General features: G+C 30.7%; 3 protein-coding genes across 5 annotated transcripts; 1 reads left to right on the forward strand and 2 right to left on the reverse strand.

Moving 5' to 3' along the window:
- Positions 1-61: 61 nt before the first annotated feature.
- On the reverse strand, positions 62-2660 carry LOC130668821 (28S ribosomal protein S14, mitochondrial). The gene is made up of 3 exons (XM_057471297.1): positions 2512-2660; positions 1526-1792; positions 62-296 (listed from the first exon to the last, which is right to left on the reverse strand). Exons 1-3 carry the CDS (start codon positions 2578-2580, stop codon positions 111-113), a joined length of 522 nt encoding a protein of 173 aa, XP_057327280.1. The 5' UTR covers positions 2581-2660; the 3' UTR covers positions 62-110.
- Positions 2661-3306: 646 nt separating this feature from the next.
- On the reverse strand, positions 3307-7551 carry LOC130668819 (elongation factor 1-alpha). 2 transcript variants are annotated; one of them, XM_057471293.1, is made up of 5 exons: positions 7421-7551; positions 5899-6076; positions 5042-5650; positions 4567-4842; positions 3307-4364 (listed from the first exon to the last, which is right to left on the reverse strand). In XM_057471293.1, exons 2-5 carry the CDS (start codon positions 6040-6042, stop codon positions 4008-4010), a joined length of 1386 nt encoding a protein of 461 aa, XP_057327276.1. In that variant the 5' UTR covers positions 6043-6076; positions 7421-7551; the 3' UTR covers positions 3307-4007. The 2 variants fall into 2 exon arrangements, with proteins under 2 accessions (XP_057327276.1, XP_057327274.1); XM_057471291.1 differs by having other exon boundaries at positions 7343-7496.
- An 850-nt stretch (positions 7552-8401) lies between these two features.
- LOC130667931 (zinc finger protein 681-like) lies at positions 8402-13447 on the forward strand. 2 transcript variants are annotated; one of them, XM_057469867.1, is made up of 3 exons: positions 8402-8613; positions 10057-10290; positions 10986-13447. In XM_057469867.1, exons 1-3 carry the CDS (start codon positions 8473-8475, stop codon positions 12153-12155), a joined length of 1545 nt encoding a protein of 514 aa, XP_057325850.1. In that variant the 5' UTR covers positions 8402-8472; the 3' UTR covers positions 12156-13447. The 2 variants fall into 2 exon arrangements, with proteins under 2 accessions (XP_057325850.1, XP_057325851.1); XM_057469868.1 differs by lacking the exon at positions 8402-8613 and adding an exon at positions 8783-9031.
- The last annotated feature ends 8482 nt before the right edge of the window (positions 13448-21929 follow it).

The following is a 21929-nucleotide window of genomic DNA, read 5'->3' on the forward strand; positions in this document are numbered from 1 at the left end:
CCCACTCAATTAAATCATAAATTATTTAAATAAAAAAGAGGTGGATTAAATTGACCAGGAATTTATATGATATCTATATATTTTTTTTATTGTATAAATAATTATAAAGTCTACCAGATAGCTCGTTGTATACCAGCGATCTTATTATAATCAGCCATATGTCTAAACACGAATCTTGAGAGCCTCCAAGGAAAAATAACACCACGGGCGCGGGATGTCAAAACGCATCTATGGGTTAATTGATGTACTGAAGATATTCTTGGGACTTTGGTTAGCATTTGCTCGTCGGCGATCGCCTGTTTAAATTTAAAATAAATCAATTATAAATTAGCTAGACAACAGTAGTATTTTATGATACTGAAGTTAGCTGACGTCTAATAATTTTTGAATTTTTTTAAAAACTCAATTTAAGAAAAAAAATTGCAGCTGTAGTTTTTTTAATTTTCTACATATGCATATTTTTAGTTTTTGTTTTTGTATAATTGATTTGTTGGAAAAAAAATCCGAAAATTATTAATTGTCTGCTAACTTTAGTATCATATATTTTGTGTGATTAACTGAGGGATGAAACTAAAGGATTTCAGGCCAGGGTGAGGTTGGCTGACATCAACCGCAGTCTGAAATCGTGTTTCGTAGATTTACACATGGGCATGTTCAGAAATTCACTCTGGAAGAGAAAGATAAGACTGCTGCGGTGACAAATACCATCTGGTTGAACCAGAGGAACAATTCGACTAATAATGCGTTGATAAACTTTGCAGAGAAGGTAATTGCAGTATCTGGTAGTGTTTTGTTCCTCTAGTTTTAATCAAACTACGTGATTTTCTATTTACTAAGCATCTGGTTAGACGTTTATCAATATCCAGTGTTTTTCTGAACACGCTCTATATTTTTCATGATAACCTGCATTGGAACTTAGTTTCAGTATCAGCGGCCAGTCAGAAACAAGTTAATTTAAGACCGACTATTAGCGTAAGCGTAAATTATCATTTGCAATTTATAATTAAGCAGAAACTAAATAGGGTAGAGGTACCATTTTTGGCCACTGCTCGATTTTTGGACATTTAATCCCTTATTTTAATTAATAAAAAAGTGGAAAATACAATTTTCATTTTAATAGTGGGATAGAAGTATCATTAGATATATTTAAAAATTGATTATTATTTTATTTGAATTTTTTAAATGTCCAAAACTGGCCCTAAAGTGGCCAAAAACGGTATCTCTATCCTACTATTTATTATTGACGGTAATTTTTATAAAACTTAATCACAGTCAGAACTATCATTTACGTAAATAAAATTACTATTAGATGACAAGTATCAGTGTTTAAATTACGAAAGCCTTCAGTCAGTGGGCAGAGACTTAATTTGTTTGTTCCCAAAGATTCAAAAAAAGTTTATTTCTGCCCACTGACTGAAGGGATTCACATTTTACGCGTCTGCTAATATTCATTCGCAGCATTGAACTGAAATTCGCTTATCCCGACTGGCTGTAGAGATTTTAAATTTACAAACAATCAACTTACTCTAATTTCTTTGGGTAAAATAGTGCATCTTTTGAGTGCCATCAAACGAACACGTGTTTCAGCGTAATCTCTATTAGCACGACGTCTCTTTACATCTCTTTTCATCCATGCATTCACCCATTTATCATTATCATAAATTCCTGCTGGGCCTTCTGGCTTACCCAGCTTAGGAACTGGAGATGGGTATTCATACTTGGGTGGAAATAGTGATGGCTTCGACTCGGCAGCTGGAGATGCCGGTGAATTTGACTGACATCTCACTTGGAGCTAAAAACAAACATTCAAAATAATCCTGAGTTTTACAGACACTTAACAACTTTCACATTTCGTTTCACCAAATAAATTACAAAAAATAAAAATTTGCACATGTAGAAAATTTAAAAAACTACAAGTGCAATTTTTTAGATATTTTCATTTTTTCCAATTTTTTCAAAAATTATAAAATTATCAGACGTCAGAATTTTCGAGTCTGAATGTACCAGACATCAGACAAATTTGAAATTATAAATAAACGGTAAATAATTAAAAAAATAAAATTTACAAAAAATGCACTCATTAATTTTAAAATTTTTTAAATGCGCATTTTTTTTAAATTTAATTTTATTAATTATTTATGATACTGAATTTAACCGACGTCTAATAATTTTTAGATTATTTTTCTCAAGCTAAATTATAAAAAAAAAATATTTGAAAAAATTGCATCTGAAGTTTTGTAAATTTTCTCCATGTGCATATTTTTAGTTTTTCTTTTTATGTCATTAATTTGTTTAAATAAAAATCCAAAAATTTTTGATCGTCTGTCAATTTCAGGATCGTAATTATTAATTCTGTTTATAAATAATTTTAAATTTGTCTGACGTCTGCTGCATTCAGAATTTCAGTATCACATTGAGGTTATCTTCAAATTTTCAAAAATTATTAAATAAGAAAATTAATTACACAAACTTATACTTCCTAATCTAATTATTCGAACACTAGTTACTTACCACACTAGTACGTACTCCAAAAAAATTAAATTTCGGTACCGCAGACCAGAGTGACCGCAAATTCGCCATTTTTCCAATGCACTAAATTTAAATTCAGCTGATCAACATCAACATCAGAAACTACGACTGCGCCACCTAGGGGTCGATGTTTCACGATCTTTACATACTTAATTGCTTATAATTACCAGATAATTAATGTAATTAAAAAATAAATATGAAGTCTAATAATTTTTGAATTTTTTCAGACGATAAATTATAAAAAAAAAATATTTAAAAAAATTGCACTCAAAATCTTTTTAATTTTTTGCATGTGCATTTTTTTAGTTTCTTTTTTTCTTCAGAATTAATATTTAAAAATAAAATCTTAAAATTTTTGTCTGCTGGCTTCAGGATCATAAAATAAATAACAATAATTATTTATTTATTTCCAGTTCCGCATTTATTGGCTTCCAAATGATACCACAAATCACCTTATTTTTTTTGTTATAATAATTATATATACAGCATACTGCTATAAATATCAGTAAAGTGTATGAAAGTATTTTTTCCTCTAATTGTTAATTAATAACATTATAAAATAGACCCGCTCCAATTGAAGCAAGAGAAAGATTTAAACAAATTAATAGTAATAGTCGTTATCATTACAACGAACTCAACAAATCCATGCTTATTGATCAGTTACTTAAAGTATTTTAGAGTAAAACTAAATTAGACAGCTAATTAAATATAAAAATAATAATAATAATTAATAGGATGAATGATGAAAGTAAAAAAAAGCAATGAAAAAAAAAAATGTACTTTTTGTCGAGTATCGCAGATATAGGATTTATTATTTCCGTTTAATAATTAGAAAATATAATTAAGCCGAGCTAAATTATGATGTTATTGATTGATGTAATTGTAAAACAGGTGTTTATATAATAGCTCGTGTAGTTTGAATTCAATCTTTATGCCACTCGTGCCCATGGTGTCAAGGGAGACGCGTTTATTTATTTTTATCAATCATTTTTTTTCATTTTTTCTTTTTTTATATATAAACCTAAAAAAAAAAGTACAATAATACAAATATGACAAAATTTAATTAATAATATATAATTAGTTATGCAGCAGCAGTAGCCATAAGTTCTCGTTGTTCTTTCCTGCGGAATTCTTTTCGATGAAAAGAGTTCCGGATTGAACGCTTTGATGGACAAGTTAATATATTATTGAAAAAGTATGGCATAGTTAGTTTATTACATCTAACAGTAATAATATACCGTCTTGGTCTTTTAATATTATTATTAGTTTGTCTATTCTTCGCAGTCTTAAAACCATGTAAATTTTTTTTTAATAATAATGATGATGTTGTACAAGTAGTGGCGGCTGTTGTTGTCATTGTATTTAACGAATGCATCTTCCTTGGATAGTCGCATGAGAGGCTCAAAGAGAGACGACAAATTACTTGTGCTACTATATGCCGGCATACACCCGGCGGCTCAATTTTACGCGAAAACAGGTTATTTCTTCTTCTGGGCTTTTTCTGCGGCCTTGGTGACCTTTCCAGTAGCGTCCTTGAATGATACGGCTTTGATGACACCGACGGCGACGGTTTGACGCATGTCACGGACTGCGAAACGTCCAAGAGGTGGGAATTCTTGGAAAGCCTCAACACAGAGGGGCTTGCTGGGAACCAGGTTTACAATAGCGGCGTCTCCAGACTTGATGGCCTTTGGGTTTTCTTCGGTGGTTTTTCCTGTACGACGGTCACACTTCTCCTTGATCTCTGCGAATTTGCAGGCGATGTGAGCTGTGTGGCAATCCAACACGGGCGTGTAACCGTTGCTGATTTGTCCGGGGTGGTTCAACACAATAACCTGATAAAAAAAAAAAAAAAATTCATTAGTTGGTTAATTAGCTCATGACAATTGTCAACAAAATGACAAATAAGTAAATTGACATTCAGACGCCTTAGACCGTCATTGAAATTCTCCGGTGGAAACCACGAATGAAGTAAAGGTTTATCATCATGATGTCAATTTGTATAAAGGGGTTCGGAAATTGCGGGTCGATAATTACCTGAGCAGTGAAGTCGGCAGCTCCCTTGGGTGGGTTGTTCTTGGAGTCTCCGGCTACGTAACCACGACGTAATTCTTTAACAGAGACGTTCTTAACGTTGAAACCAACGTTGTCTCCGGGGACAGCCTCAGTGAGGGCTTCGTGGTGCATTTCTACGGACTTGACCTCAGTGGTGAGTCCAGCTGGGGCGAAAGTAACGACCATACCGGGTTTCAATAGACCAGTTTCGACACGACCGACTGGTACTGTTCCAATACCTCCAATCTTGTAGACATCCTGCAATAAATCAACAATTTTTAATTAAAAATGTTCATATAAAAAATAAATTTCTAGAATTTTTAATAATAAATCAGACGCATTAAGCCGTCATTAAAAATTTTCCGGTGGAAACCACGAATGAATAAAATTGTATCATCATAAAAATAAAAAATTTGAATAATTGCTGTGAGTATTTATAAGTAAAAGGGATAATTACCTGAAGGGGAAGACGGAGGGGTTTGTCAGTGGGTCTGGATGGTGGCAAGATGGCGTCAAGAGCCTCAATAAGAGTTGTTCCCTCAGCGTTACCGTCTTTACGTTCGACCTTCCATCCCTTGAACCATCCCATTTTGCTGGATGTCTCCAACATGTTGTCTCCGTGCCATCCAGAGATGGGTACGAAGGCAACAGCTGCTGGGTTGTAACCGATCTTCTTGATGTACGAAGATACTTCTTTCTTGATTTCCTCGAAACGGGACTCTGAGTACGGTGGCTCAGTGGAGTCCATCTTGTTGACTCCTACGATCAATTGCTTGACACCGAGGGTGAAAGCAAGGAGAGCGTGCTCACGGGTCTGTCCGTTCTTGGAGATACCGGCTTCGAATTCACCAGTACCAGCAGCGACGATCAGTACGGCACAATCGGCCTGGGATGTACCAGTGATCATGTTCTTGATGAAATCTCTGTGACCTGGAGCGTCAATGATGGTGACGTAGTACTTGGCGGTCTCGAATTTCCACAGAGCGATATCGATGGTGATACCACGTTCACGCTCGGCCTTCAATTTGTCGAGTACCCACGCGTACTTGAAGGAACCTTTACCCATCTACAAAAAAAAAAATTCATTAGTACGAATCCTCACATCCAAGATCCGAAATTTAATATTCGAATTATTGGCTCGTTGATTTTTTAAATAAAACCGAAGTTTTAAAAATTGTGAATCAGAATTGTCCCAAGTCCAACATGGAGCAAGACCCGCGCGAGTGCTCGTCGGTCGAAATCATTAAGATTTCAAAGTTTCTCATCATTTGCCAATTAAACGAAAGGAAAATAAATCAATTGAAAATAATTTACCTCCTGGGCTTCCTTCTCGAACTTTTCGATCGTACGTCTGTCGATACCACCGCATTTGTAAATTAAATGTCCAGTGGTGGTGGACTTTCCTGAATCTACGTGTCCAATGACGACGATGTTAATATGAATCTTTTCTTTACCCATGGTGTAGTTTTGGTTTTTTCAGCCTGGTCAAAATCTGTAATAAAAATAAAACTAAAATTAATTTACTGTATTACTAAAAAAAAATCAATAATCGCCGGCGTATTGAATTAGTTTTAGATAAAATAAGATATCAATTATCAGTAATAAAAATATTTAAAATATTTTTCTTGCGCGTAAATTTAATCTATTGATAGATACCCTCTGCTCAAGACACTAAATGAAATTAAAAAAAGATGCGATAAAACGAGGGTCTTCTTCGAGCGTCCACGTGGCGATGCTCTGAACCTCTGAGAATCCAGCCCGGCAGCCATTTTGTATTACCGAGTAGTGACGATATATAACTGTAATATTAGTGACGCTTTGTGATATGGAATATCGCGATAATGCCGAGTAAAGCTGCTTTAATTGATCATTGCGTAACAAATTTGAATCGATAATTTGAATTTCGCGGAAATAATTTACCCGATTTTTAGCGAAAAATTTAATATTTTAAATACTGAGCAGAATTTAAAATAAAAATTGTTAGCGCCGACATATTTATCCAACTGTATCCGGATCAATTATCAATTAGTCACTGAGTCGGCAAATTATTTTGCAACATGGAGCAATGAATCATTAATGCATGTGATGGTACAAATATGTCGGAAGTAATTTGATCAAACAGATAATAGATATCAATATTTTACGACTTATACGATAAATAAATTATTATATATGTTAAATATATTACAAATATATCAAGAAATTAATATCGACTTTATTTTTTTACCCTAGAAATTTTAAATTACCAGTACTGAGTATTGAGCAAGTTCGCGTAATGTGGGAAATTCAAAAAATTTAAAATAAGTTTCTAGAAAATTAAAATTAACGAATGAATATTAAATGAATCTGATACTTTTTAAAAGAATAAACTTTGGAATATTAATTTATGACAATCGGTGGCCATACTGCATCCGGTTGGTCGTGATTCTAAGCGTTGCGTTCCCGTAGCGACAAAGAAAAATGAATTGAACCAAAAAATATAAAATTTAAATAAACTTATCCCAAGACTCGTGATAATTTTCTTGAGCAAAAAACTATGATACAAAATAATATATAAAAACTTATAGATTACAAAATATATGAGGAAAATCAAGTAAAAAAAGTCCTCGTGCAGGGCACAGCCGGCAAGATACGAGCATACGAAAAGACCATGCGTTGAACTTGAAAAATAAATTTAAACCGCGAATAATAAATAATTTAAAAAAACTTAAATCACAGCACTATTATTTATTACTTATTGTTTTAATATTTTTAATACCTAACAGTCGATGCTAATTCCTTGGTATATTAATATTTGGATTATTCTTGAGTGCAATATTCACGCACAACCACTCACCTCTAGATGCCACGACAGAAAGAGATCGGCCAAATGAACTGACATGCGCATACGGCTTCCCGGCTGTAGTCTCGAACCAAGCGACCTCATCATATCGATCACTTTATATATATTATATTTCATAAGAAATATATGTTATTTATTTATTAAATCACCTCTGTAATCAAATAGATTTTTTAAATAATTTAATAAACAGGCGGGAATTCAATGACATTTTTTCAGGGGGCGGTAAATTATTTTTTTTTTAATTTTATTTATTTAAACCAACATGGGCATTGTTGGAGATGCTTTTGGGCTCGAGACTATTGTGCAGGAGTGAGGCGTGTCCCGAGACTTGATATGTATATATATATGTATATATACTTATTTTATATGTGTGCAACAATTGTAGGTATATTTTATACTGTATCAAAACCCTAGCTGAATATAAGTATAGAGAATGAGAATGCTTTTACTTTACATATATATGTATATATATGAATGTATTTAGCATTATCCGGGAGACTAGCCATCGAAAATTTAAATTTTTACTTTTTAAATATCAAATTTATTTTTAAAATCGTGATAAATTTAAAAACAAGCAGAAAAAAAATTTAATGGAAATCAATAAAATATAAATAATTTATTTTATTTTTAAAATAAAATATATATGGAAGTCGATTTAAAAAATATCGAGATATCGAGCATGGGTCAAATAATCGATACACGAGGCACGTATTAAAAAATTTAATTTTAATAATTTATGTGCATATTCATATTTAAATATACTGATAATAAATTTATGTATGTTTTCATATTTATATATACTGATAATATATTTTTGTAAGCTTATATGTATAAGAATCTAATTAATGTAATTACTGATGCGGGTAAACGAGTTCTGGGATATTTAGAAATTTAAATTTTCAAATTTCGCGCGAAAATTACCGTGTGACGAATTTCAGATTATAGAAGAGAATTTGAATGACAGTCGATAGCGGAAATTCGATTGCAGCTTGCTTCAGGTCTTAGGTTTCATTTTTGCGCGGATTTATATATAATAATATATAAATATGTCAGAAATAAAAATAATTAATAATTTAAGCAATACATGTCGCGTGTGCCTTCAACAAGATTTGAAAACAATGACGTCAATTTTTGAGGACGATAGTAATAATTTAGCTGATGTTATTTGTTGTTTAGCAGATGTTAAGGTACTTTAAGGTTATTCTTTTGATAACATGTTTATTTGTTAATTAATGTTGTTATTTTTTTTTTTAATTTACTTTCCCAAGTAGCAAACTTGGCTCTGTGACATCTATTAAATATCAATTTCGATGTGTGACTGTCTCAGAATTGAGACAATCAATAAATTTTAAATAATGAAATTTAAAAAAATGCGCGCACTGATTTTTCAAATATTAAAATACTCATTTTTCAATTTTTTATTCTTCGTACATTTTATTTATTTAATAAAAAAGTGCCAAGTGTCAGCTACATCACATTCATTAATTTTGAGGCTGTTTTTTGGTCTATAGATAAGGCACCAGTATGTTGACAAAACAATCAGAAATTTATGTCACTGAAAAAATATTTGCTTACAAGACTTGACACAACAAGTGACGATAAAAAGTAAATTACAAATAAGTCATCATCTAAACGAATTTTTAATTTCTGACTTTTTTAAGACGGAAAAAAAGAATGATACTGAAGTTAGCAGACGTCTAATAATTTTTTGATTTTTTTTTAGACGATAAAATATTTGAAAAAATTGCACCTGTAGTTTTTAAAATTTTCTACATGTGCATATTTTTTTATTATTTTTTTGCAATTGATTTATGGAAAAACGAAAATTCAAAAATTTTTAAATGTCTGCTAACTTTAGGATCATAAAAAAGAAGACAAATTTCCTATAACTTCTAGGATCAAATCTGCATGTCTTATTTATTTAAAAAAACTTGGCTTCGAGACAAAAACAAATTCGTCTTGTTCTTTTAAAAGACAATTTAATGACTTTATGTTGTCTCTGCTACTTGGGTTGTTTTATAAAATTTTGTTTTTTATTTAAATATTTTTTAATGATCCTGAAGTTAGCAGACAGTTAAAAATTTTTGAATTGTTGTTTGAACAACTTAATTTAAAAAAAAAATAAAAATAAAAATGTTCACATGTAGAAAATTTAATAAACTATAGGTACAGTTTTTTCAAATTTTTTTTTTTTAATAATTTATTGTTCAAAAAAATCCAAAAATTATTGGACGTCGGCTAACTTCAGTATTATATTTTTTAAGTATTATAATTATTTTTTAAATGAATGAAATGATTTTATTTATTTTTATTACTTTATTAAATAATTTCTGTCGACTTGAATTTTAAAATTATAAATATACAATTTCATTCAAATTAAAAACGTCTATTCAAATTAAATAAATATAAGTTCTACTTTAATGAAAATTTTATTAAATATTTAATGTGATTGTAATCCACTCTGAAAGTCAAATAAATTATTAATAAAATAATGAATTCGAAATACTAATGGAAAAATTTTTATTGATTTGTTGAAAGTTTTTTTTTAATAAAAAATTTTCAATAGGGCTATTAAATTTTAGTGATACTTTAATTTGTAAAAAAATTAATTAAAGAATTTTTATTTTCAGATGGATCCTAAAGATGGTTTACCGGATGCAATTTGTTTGAATTGTAAAAGAAAAGTTGAAGAGTTTGATAAATTCAAAAATTTAATTAAACTTTCTGATGAAACACTCAGATCATATATGAAAATAAATGATGAAAATAATCCCGAGCTCTGTATTAATCAAGACAATATATTTCCTGATAATAATGATTCGCGAATTACTTACATAGTTACGTTGCCGAATGACTCAACGCAGGTAAAATTATTATTTATTTTTTATTATTTTCAATTTACAATTTAAAATGAACCTGAAATTAGCCGACGTCTAACAATTTTTGGATTTTTTTTTCAACAAATTAATTGCAAAAATAAAAAAAATAAAAAAATGCACATGTAGGAAATTTAAAAATCTATAGGTGCAATTTTTTAAAATATTTTTTTTTTTCATTTACTATTTTTAAAAAAATTCAAAAATTATTAGACGTCGGCTAATTTCAGTATAATTTTAAAATTACGAAGTTAACAGACAATTAATAATTTTTGAATTTTTTTTTTCAACCAATCAATTACAAAAATAAAAAAACTGAAAAATGTACATGTAGGAAATGTAAAAAACTCTAGGTGCAATTTTTTCAAATATTTTTTCTTTTTTCATTTACTATTTTTAAAAAAATCCAAAAATTATTAGACGCCGGCTAATTTCAGTATAATTTTAAAATGACTGAAGTTAACAGACAATTAAAAATTTTTGAATTTTTTTTTCAACCAATCAATTGCAAAAATGAAAAAACTAAAAAAATGCACATGTAGGGAATTTAATAAACTATAGGTGCAATTTTTTAGAATATTTTTTTTTATACTCAATCTGTAAAAAAAAAAACAAACTAAAAAAAATCATTAGACGTCAGCCAACTTGAGTATCAAAATTTAAATTAAATTATTCGTTTACAGATATGGGACACCGAAGATTCATTCGAACTCAAAAAGAATGTAGACGAAGAGACGGAAGAAGTTGACGATGATGTGAAGTTGGAGTATTTTTACGAGAACGAAGAGGACTGCGGTGACAATAATAATGACATAAGTGTAAGTAAGTGTAGGAAAAACATTGATATCTATTGCCAACTGTGCTCAAAAAAATTCAGTTCACTCAAAGAGTTGAAGAAACATGTTATCGAACACTGTTTATTAAGTGAAACGCGGAAAGCAGCCAGCAAAAATTTAATGAAAGAAATTACGGAAGAAGATTTTAACTCAAGTGAAGACCAGGAAAGTCCGCAATTATCATCAAGCCCTTCAACAAAAACACTAGATTCTACAGAAGATAAAATCGCTAACGAATCAACTACTCAGTCTCCAATAATTACAAAAAAAGCATCCGGAAATACGCGAGTTCAAAGAACGAACAAGAGAAAAATTGTACCGCATTCTCAGCGGCAATATCCGATAGTTAGAAATAAATTAGATAGAATAATTGACCAAGGCGGTATTTGTTTAGGTTTCAAGTTCAAAGACAACTACTTCGAAAGTGTTGTGTTGTGCAAATACTGTAGCCAAGAGTTAACAACAGACATGATCAATGACCATGCGAGTGAATGTTCAATTAAAAATCGTAATTTGATATGTGAAGAGTGCGGCAAACAATTTAATTTATTTACTGAGCTGAAAAATCACAAAACAACACACTCGTTAAAACCGCTGACGTGCGTACACTGCAATATTAATTTTTCAAATATCAGTACATACAATACGCACATGAAAAGACATACTCTCGGGACCAGGTTTAATTGTGAAACATGTGGCAAAAAGTTCTTTTCAAACTCCGAGTTGATACGACATGTACAGAAACATTTAAATAACAAACAATACACGTGTAATCGTTGTGATGCGTCATTCGTAACACGGCCTGAATTAACGCGGCACCTCAAGTACCACACGGGGTTGAAAAAATTCCAGTGTTATATTTGCTTGAAAACGTATTACGAGTCGGGTCATTTGAAAATCCACATGCGGTGTCATACTGGAGAAAAGCCTTTCGTTTGCCAGACTTGCAACAAGGCTTTTATCACTAAATCTAAATTGAAAAGACATGAGAAAATTCATAGTCCGAAAACAGATTAGCAAATAATCAGGAGATGTAGGGTAGAGGTGCCGTTTTTGACACTTGAAAAATTGATTAAAATAATTTTTCAAAGGCGCAATGACAATTAATTTTTAAAATGTGTACAAAGTTACTTTTGTCATATTATTCGCGACACTAATTCCAAAGGGACATATTTTTTTACGACCTTTTGGCTTTAGTAACTAACTTCAAAACTAAAAGGGCGTATAAATTTTTTTTTATTGCAAATGTTGTCGACTTAAGGTATGAGACCGAGTACTTGATCAGGGAACTAGTCGATCACTCATGTATTTGTATATCTATATTTACCAAATTTTATTAACTATAGATATATAAATACATGGAGTGATCGGGTACTAGGTATTTTACCTTATTCTGGAGCTGAAAAATTGGAAAATAAATTTTTAGCTATAAAATAAGTCTACAAGATGATTGGCAATGAAAAAAAAATTATACGCCCTTTTGGTTTTAGAGAGTTTCCTGAAACCAAAGGAGCGCATAAAAATGTACCTGACGATCTGAAGAAATGAATGAAGAAATTTTATGTAATTTGACTACTTAAAGGTGACTTGAGGGGTAATGAGAGTGACTGAAATTTTTCGGCTGACATACCAGCATCTATGCGAAATATTTAAAAAATCTGGACCCAGTATATTTTATACTTTTTATTTTCTTCCACAAAAAACGTTTCGATCTTCAGGTACGGTTACATGACTAAATATCACATTTATAATAGCTAATGGTGTCAAATTTTGGAATTACAGTGGAAATATTAGCCGTATAAAAAAATTTTTCAAATAAAAGTTGTAGAAAATTTTATTTTCTAGAGAAAATGTCTCTTAAGATTTTTTTATACGACCAATATTTTCACCGTAATTTCAAAATTAAGATTTTCATACTTAAGAAAAAATTGAACAATTCATTATGAATCTCAATTTTGGAATTACGGTGAAAATATTGGTCGTATAAAAAAATCATAAGAGACATGTTTTTTATAAAAATAAATTTCCTACAACTTTTGTTTGAAAACTTTTTTTATAAGACCAATATTTTCGCCGTAATAACCAACATTTGAACTATTCATTTCAAAATTAAGGCAAAAAAATCTTGTCCCTAGTCGTGTAATATTACGACTGTGATATTTAGTCATGACACCTCAGGTACATGCATAAAAATATGTCCTTAAAAATTAGTAACACGTCTTACAATATAAATTTTGTTCTATACATTGTCATTAATTAAAATAAAGTGTCCAAAAATGAGTGGCCACAACTGCTACTTCTGCAAAGATTTAAAATTTAAATATTGAACCAAATGTACATAATAATGATAATAATAATATTTTTATTTATTTATTTATTTAACAAAATAAGAAAACACATGTTATGTTATTTAAATGGTTTTTATTTTTTTTAAAACTTCTTATAATAGAGAGTATGTACATACTACAAATCCAGTTAACTTACTCATCAAAATGTATAACAGGTGTTTATTACCGCGTCGTCGCTTTGTTGATACAACGTAGAGAGCTCCAACACACATCAATCCTGGTTGGGAGTGTGAACTTACACTTTATCCGCATGCTCTCATCACCACGCAACCCTAACGAAGCTTCTCTTTACTCTCTCCCCTCTTTATCTCTCTTTCTCTTTCTCCCGGTGCTTCTTTGCATACTTGATTACTCGACTGTTTTATCTGCTGGCCATTAGAATGCAAATTTTTTTTTAACAAGTTTTATCTCCGCTCCAGCAGGTATGTACATAGATAGAATGTAACTAAAGATAGTAACAAAAAAAATTAGTTTAAAGGCATCAAGAAGATTAGATCGATATCAAATGCACGAAAGCACTTACACAAAGGGTTGCTGATACATTTTTTATTCTTCTACTCTTAATTTATATTTTTTTTATTTGTTTTTTCTCGCCGCGTCTTAAAAACCACTCGCTCTTTAAAAGTACCTTTAATTTTTAATCCGGCAGAGCGCCAGAAAGTACACTGATATAATTAACGCCAGAGCTTATCCTTTTCTCGGGAATTTTCTTACAGTACGGTGTGATGGCTGGCATTTGTGTATTGAAACAAGTCAAGAGATAGTGTAGAGACGAGACACCGCCACAAGCTGTTGGGTTTCAAGTACTCTAAGTAAACCTGGTACCTGCTAAGTACCAGCATAGATCGTTACCGTAATACTATACAACTGCGCGTTTCAAACATCTTCCGGATGATATTGTCATGAGTATAATAGTGATACCGCTTTAGATTTCAAGTTATACAACTCGCCTGTCGTGCTCAACAATAGCTCTTATCATCCGCTGTATCATAATATATACATATATAATAATGTATTTATCAAACTTTGATAATACCTTAGATCCATCAACGGTTTATTTGTATATTTATATTAATTATTTTTTTTTAAGGTCATTCTTAGACAGTGCCCCAGTTTTTGAAAATTTTCTATGACAACTGTCATACGTGTATTGAAATTTTATCAGTTAATTAAAAAAAATTAAGGGAATTCTTAGAAAGTGCCCTCCCCCCACTTTTTAAAAATTTTCAATAACAGTATTAAAATTTTATTAATTTTAATAATTATTTTCAAAAAAATTAAAGCATTAATTGGAATAAATTCCAGCAAAATTTTCATGTCAATTTTATAATTCGAATTTTCAAATTCTGTAGGCTAAAATTTATTCAAAAAAATTTTCTCGGCGAAATTGTCGTTTTTTAAATTAAGGTTTCAATTTTTTTAAATTAATTTTCAAAATTTTAATAGGGTCATTACAATTTAAAGTCATTGAATATTTTTAAAAAGTGGGGGCACTGTCTGAGAATGGCCTAAAAGCATTAATTCAAAAAAGGACATCGTAGTTGCAATTTCGCTGAGGTATAGATTTTTAAAAAATTACTTATAGTTATCAATACGATACTGAAGTTAGCCGTCTTATAATTTTTGTTTTTTTTTTTTATAATTATAAATAATAAAAAAAAATATTTAAAAAAATTGCACCTATAGTTTTTTAAATTTTCTACATGTGCATTTTTTTAGATTTTTGTTTTTTTTTATAATTAATTGGTTGAAAAAAAATTTGAAAATTTTTAATCATCTGCTGATTTCTGGATCATATATCAATTGGGAGTCAAACGAAATTTGGAAAATAAATTTCAGTAAAATCTTCATGTAAATTTTATAATTCGAATTTTCAAATTTATCCGCCATTTTTTAAAAATCCTAATTGATAACAACTGTAAGTAGTTATTTTTAAATTCTATATCCCCGCGAAATTTTTCTTTTTTCAATTAAGGTTTCATTTTTTTTTAAATCAATCAATAAAATTTTACTACGGTTTGACAGCCGAGTTATTGCATATTTTTAAAAAGTGAGGCACTGTCTAAGGATGCCCTCAATACCAAAAGTTTAATTTTCCCAACTTTTTTAAAGAGCGACGACCTTTCGTTCGGTCATTTATAAAATACGTAATATATGCAATTCATTTAAAATGCTAATTAATTTTTTAATAATTACTCAACATGGAAGTATCAGCGTCCCTTTAATTACTCGCAGCAATTTATCATTAAAAATTTCAGTGAAATGACAGTTCCGCTAATTGCATTATAATTTAAATTTTTAAATAATCTAGCCGTCAGAAAATTTAGTCCGACCATTATATTAATTCTATATTATATTTTTTAAATTTTATCTACTCATTGTGGTGTTCATTCATCAGGAACAAGAAAGACACTTTGAGATGTAGAACTTGTGTGCAGTACAACAATAAAGTCACGAGTCTCTTGTGAGTCGTCGCCTTCGTTGTCAGAAAACCAGATATTTTTTGCTTCCGCTATTATTATTATCATTATTATTTATTTCTTATCTCTTGTCATATTCTTTTTAAATTTCTTGCTCTGTTGCTAAAGTATAAAGAGTTAGGTGCCGGCATTTCTTGTATATACATTGTTTCCGTTGACAATTCGCACTCAGCGTTTTTGCAGATCGATCCTGTCAGCAGAAGTAAATTCTTCGTAATACACAGCAGCTACAGCTACTGAACTAGCAGTCGTCTTGGGTTGAAGAAGTGTACAAAAGCGCAGCTACTTTTTCCGAAAATTTACCGGTTGCCTTGGGACCACACTGTAATATAAATACAAATATAAATTATCAATTTACGTAACGTGTTGGTAAAAAATAAAACAAAGGGTAAAATAAAAGATGCAATGATAAAAAATATATGATTGAATTTCTCTAAGGTGTTGGGCCAACAAGAATTCTTCCAATTTCGCATGTCTCTCTAACACGGCATTTATTCCCACTAGGCCACTTGAATCCAATCTCAAATCGATATATACAGAATATTGACAGTGCAATCGGAAAAGGAAGACGACGGAGAAAGCAGCTGGACGTCTATCACGTGTGCATTATTCAATAGTGAAGAAAGAATTCGGTTAAAAATTCACGACTCTGAGAATACAAAGTAAGACTAAAAGTTTAAATAAAATAAAAATAAAAACGAGTATCGAAAAGTAGTTGAGTAAATTATGCAGCTGCAGACGAAGACGAGAATATCAATTTGATCTTTAATACATTTTCGGTTTTTTTTATCACATTTATAAATGCTCCCCAACACCCTGCATAGAGACCTCCATATGATGACCGTCAGGCAAGAAGTTCAGCGTCATAGCACCAGACACTAGGGTGGGCCGAAAATCCGCTTTTTTCCGTGTACAAAAAAAAAATTTTTCGGAAATCAAAAAATATTTTAGGTCGATATCTTAGGCTCGCCAAATCCCGCTAAAGTTAGAAGTTGTTTAAAATTTTTTTTCCAACACATTTTGATCGAGAATTTAATTCTCCAAAAAACAATGTCCTATAATAAAATTACATAAAGTTGATAGTTACTCAGATAATTGCAATTTTGCTCTAAAAAATGAATTTTTTCAAGATATTATTACTTTTTCAGGGTAAAAAATAAATTTTATCTTAGAAAATTTCGTAGGAAATTCAATTTTCTACAAAACAGACCTAATAAAAATTTATTCAAAGTTGATAGTTACAAAGATAATAGCAATTCTTGGTGAAAACCACCAAATAACGAGAAATGTGACTATCTAAACATAAAACTGCCAGTTTCTGAATAACTACAAATTTCAAGTTTTTACCAGAAGACCAATTTTGTAAGAAATTTGATTTTCCATGAAATTTATATGATAAAATTCATATTTTACCCTGAAAAAGTGATAATATCTTGAAAAATTATATTTTTTAGAACAAAATTGCAATTATCTCAGTAACTATCAACTTTACGTAATTTTATTATAGGACCTTTTATGTAGAGAATTAAATTTCCGATCAAAATAAGTTGGAAAATAATTTTTAAACTTCTAACTTTAACGGGATTTGGCGAGCCTAAGATATCGACCTAAAATTTCTTTTGTTTTCCGAAAAATTTTTTTTTGTACAAAGAAATAGTATATTACATACCTAGGCCAGTAAAATAAGAAAAGTCTCAGAGCACATGTAATTGTTGGCCGAGGCGAAGCCGAGGCTGACAAACATGTGGTCTGAGGCTTTCTTTTTTACTGGCCAAGGTGCGTATACTATTTTTCTGCTCGACGAAGCCGGAAAGTTGCAACTTCGTTTAGGGCAGCGGCCCGAAAGTTGCCACTTTCCGGCCGGAGGGCAGAAAAATATTTTTGGTATTAATAATGAAAATTCAAAAAAAGCGGATTTTCGGCCCACCCTACCAGACACCACACAAGATTGGCTCAACAGCCGAAAAAACTAGCAACTAAACTGCTGGATCGTAACTTAGAAGTCAAGCGATTAAAAAGATTCAAACCACTAGATCTCCCACAACGTTTCACATAAATAAAAGAAAAAAAAAACACTGGATAATTTTTTTATCTCAACAAAAACCGACATCTAAATTAATAAATATCTTAGGATAGATTGTAATTTTTCAGTAAATAAAAAAAAAAATTTATAAATGCTGGAATATGTATGTGTATTAGAAGAGAATGATAATTAATGCTCGGTATGTAATGACATTTGTTGCATTAATTGCTGGAATTAATCACTAACAGAAGAGAAACGATGCTGGGATGAACGTCTAAATTGAGTACCGGTGCTTCATTTGAATTATCACACACCGTTGAGTTTTAACCAGTCAACACACTTCGAGCTCCTTCATCTTTATTCTATATCCAACAGAAAACCACATATTTACGACATCATGTGTGCATAATTCATCTACACTTGGCACTGGTCCCGTCTATGGAGAAGACACCGAGTGCTCCTCTGTATCATTTTCCCTCTATTTCGACGGGTTTTTTGAATAACTTTTATTTTTTCCGTGCGTCAAATTCTCCAATACGATTTATAGTAAATAATCTTGTCTGGAAAAATATTTAAAAAAATAAAATGAGGAATAAAAAATTAAAGTTTTTATTAAAATATGGGAATATTAAATGAGTTGAGAAAATGAGTACTGGTAGTTTGATTCTCACGTTTTCTTAGATGAATCTAGCGAAAATGAGTAAAGAGGAATAATATATATGTATATAGAAATGGAGCAAATACACTACGCTATGTTTCATCGTGCTCTGAGTACTAGCAATGAGATTATAAGTTTGCGTTACAGATTTATCTTGAGCGTGCCAACGCAAGCTGATTTTTTTTTTAGTCAGCATATAAAGTGGAAAAGAAAATAATGGATTCACATTTGAAGGTGGTGCAGTGGATCATTTTGTTGATTGGAGGGTCAAAAACTGGAATCAGGTACTCATAGGCCACTGACTTGTTCAAAAACTAAAATCAATAGGATTTTAGTAGTAAATTATTGTGCCCACGTCTCTCGATAATGTCTAATTTCGTTTAACAGAGCACGTGGTCGGCAGGTATACGACTCAGCCATAAGTAACCCTACCAAAAATAAAACTCTACCCAATTGAAGTCAGCCACATCATACCTACCTAGAAAATTCCACTCCAATACAATATCTACCATCTCAAAATCTTACGATCCTGAAGTTAGCAGACGATTAAAAATTTTTGGATTTTTTTTGACCAATTAAATTTGAAGAAAAAATAAACTAAAAAAATGCACATGTAGAAAATTAAAAAAACTACAGGTGCAATTTTTATAATTTATCGTTTTTAAAAAAAATCCAAAAATCATTGGACGTCAGTTAACTTCAGTTTCATCAAAATCTCTACCAATGAAAAAATCTACCAAGTTGCATTTATGAATAAACTACTGTTTAAAATCCCTACCATCAACTTTAGAATGTATATTTTACAGACAATAAATTTATTTTTAATTCATTGGGAATTATTTGGGATGATTTAGGAATATGACTCTATTATTTAGGACTAATTAATTAATGAGTAATTAGCATTTGGGATTTTAAAACTAAAATGATTCATAACTTTCTTTCCAAATAGTTTACTATTAGCTAATGAAGAAGTCGTGTTAATTATATTTTCTAACATACACACTAAATGCTCAAACAATATTAAATAATTACCCATTAATTAATTAGTGCTAATAATAAAATTATATTCCTAAATCTTCCCAAATGATTCCCAATTGATTAAAAATAAATTTATTGTATGTAAAATATACATTCGAAAGTTGATGGTAGGGATTTTAAACGGTAGAGTTTATTCATAAATGCAACTTAGTAGTATTTTTTTCTGGGAGTGATTATATCATGGTAGATATTTTATTGGAGCGGGAATTTTATAGGTAGGTATGATGCGGCTGACTTAAATTGGGTAGAGTTTTATTTTTGGTAGGGTCACTTATGGCTGAGTCGTATACCTGCCACGTGGTCGTCTAATAATGGGCTTTTTGTAATTTTTTTTCAACAGCACGTGTGCGTCTGATGTCTGGTAATGGTTTAAGTTCATCTAAGAAGCTTTTAAGGTAGTTCACTCGCCAACTGACTTTTCATAAGAATTTCATATTATTGAAATATGATATCAAGGTAGATGTCCTGCATGTAATTTTAAAAAATCATAATTTTCGACCGTTTGTAAGGCGAGATAATGATAATCAAAGTACAGACAGTTAAAATGTAGTAGCCCGGACTAAACTAATAGAAAGTCATATTTTCATGTGTATTTCAAATTATTTTGCTTAAGAATCTTTCAAAAAACTAACAGATTGACGAAAAAAAAATTTCATGTTTAAAAATATATAAAAATGATCATACTACCGATTAGTAAAAAAGTTACAAATATTCAAAAAAATCTGTCTCATAATTTCAAATGAGAAAAAGCGAGTGAGCGATATCGAGTAAAAGAGGAAGCAATAGTGAGTGAGAGAGTAAACAATAGCACATATTTTTTTTTTAATCCTTTTTGGCTATAGTCTCGATAGAGCCACGTGGCAGCTTAGCACATAGCGTGGTCCCAGTAAGAGAACAGACCCCGGAAATTTCCCGAACATTTAGCACATAAAACATTCAGAGTGGGAGTAAAAACCGACGACACCCGAAGTCCAATCTCTTGTTGGGATCCCAACTTGGGATACTATAGGTCGCGAGTGAACTATCTTAATAATATTTATATGAAAATATCTGTAGACAATCCATAGAAAATTGGGACTTGTGACCTTTCCAGAAAATCTAAAGAAAATGGGGATTTGTCACCATTCAAGAAAGTCTAGAAAAAATCTACAGAAAATTGGGACTTATGGCCTTTCAAGAAAATCTAAAGAAAATGGGGGTTTGTCACTACTCAAGAAAATCTAAAGAAAATGTATAGAAAATCGGGGCTTATGGCCTTTCAAGAAAATCTAAAGAAAAAGAGGATTTGTCACCACTCAAGAAAATCTAATGTACCTGAAGATCGGAATGTTTCTTGCGGAACGAAAATAAGAAAAAAGAAATGAAAAGAAAAAAATATACTGAATCTAGATTTCGGAAATGTTTTGCACGTTACCCGAAAATGACAGGTCACCCCCCAACTACCCCTTAAGTCGCCTTTAGACACAAATTTCATGAATTATTTCGATTTTCGTTGCGTGAAAAACTTTCCGATCTTCAGGTGCATAAAATCTATAGAAAATGGGGATTTGTCACCATTCAAGAAAGTCTAAAAAAAATCTATAAAAAATCAGTACTTGTTAGATTTGTCTAATTTCTTTGAAGAGTATCCATGTGCGTCAGATATCAGAACAGTCTAGGTTTGTCTACGAAGTGTCCAATAATGGTCTAATATATAAATATATATAAATGAAGCAAACACACTACGCTATGTTTCATCGTGCTCTAAGTACCAGCAATGAGATTATAAGAGTTTGCGTTACAGATTTATCTTGAGCGTGCCAACGCAAGCTGATATTTTTTTTTGAGTCAGCATATAAAGTAGGAAAAAAAAAAGATTCACAGCTTTACTGTTTTGTGAATTATAATTTCAAGTACTCTACGTAAGATAGTTAACACCTTCATAAAACAGCAAACTTCTCATCGCATTTTATTTTTTATTCCATTTATCGACTATTAATAAATATATAAAATAGGGGCGCCAAGATGAAGCGAGGACTTTGAGAAAATATCATAAGTATCAGTCTTTAAATAGAATGAATTATTTAAATTCTAAGATAAGTTGCTTCTTATTACAGCAAAAAAAATCTCATATGAAATAAAATTCTCTGCAAATAACAGAAAAAATATAAAAAATTTTAATTAAATAAAAAAATTATTACCGTGAAATCTAATTGAAAATAATTTTATTGAGTTAAAACAAATACTAGTTTGAATTGAATGAAC

Source organism: Microplitis mediator, chromosome 5 (genome assembly GCF_029852145.1).
Source record: "Microplitis mediator isolate UGA2020A chromosome 5, iyMicMedi2.1, whole genome shotgun sequence".
NCBI classification, from domain to species: Eukaryota; Metazoa; Arthropoda; class Insecta; order Hymenoptera; family Braconidae; genus Microplitis; species Microplitis mediator.

What these genes read in the sequence shown, in the direction of transcription:
- LOC130668821 (XM_057471297.1), bottom strand. Translation starts at nt 2,580, where the DNA reads ATGGCGAATTTGCGGTCACTCTGGTCTGCGGTACCGAAATTTAATTTT. An exon ending in TTGGAGTACGTACTAGTGTG is followed by an intron (nt 1,793 to 2,511) that starts GTAAGTAACTAG and finishes GTTTGTTTTTAG; the next exon opens with CTCCAAGTGAGATGTCAGTC. An exon ending in TTTTACCCAAAGAAATTAGA is followed by an intron (nt 297 to 1,525) that starts GTAAGTTGATTG and finishes AAATTTAAACAG; the next exon opens with GCGATCGCCGACGAGCAAAT.
- LOC130668819 (XM_057471293.1), bottom strand. Translation starts at nt 6,042, where the DNA reads ATGGGTAAAGAAAAGATTCATATTAACATCGTCGTCATTGGACACGTA. An exon ending in TCGAGAAGGAAGCCCAGGAG is followed by an intron (nt 5,651 to 5,898) that starts GTAAATTATTTT and finishes TTTTTTTTGTAG; the next exon opens with ATGGGTAAAGGTTCCTTCAA. An exon ending in CTGCCGACTTCACTGCTCAG is followed by an intron (nt 4,365 to 4,566) that starts GTAATTATCGAC and finishes TTTTTTTATCAG; the next exon opens with GTTATTGTGTTGAACCACCC.
- LOC130667931 (XM_057469867.1), top strand. Translation starts at nt 8,473, where the DNA reads ATGTCAGAAATAAAAATAATTAATAATTTAAGCAATACATGTCGCGTG. An exon ending in GTTGTTTAGCAGATGTTAAG is followed by an intron (nt 8,614 to 10,056) that starts GTACTTTAAGGT and finishes TTTTATTTTCAG; the next exon opens with ATGGATCCTAAAGATGGTTT. An exon ending in TGCCGAATGACTCAACGCAG is followed by an intron (nt 10,291 to 10,985) that starts GTAAAATTATTA and finishes ATTCGTTTACAG; the next exon opens with ATATGGGACACCGAAGATTC.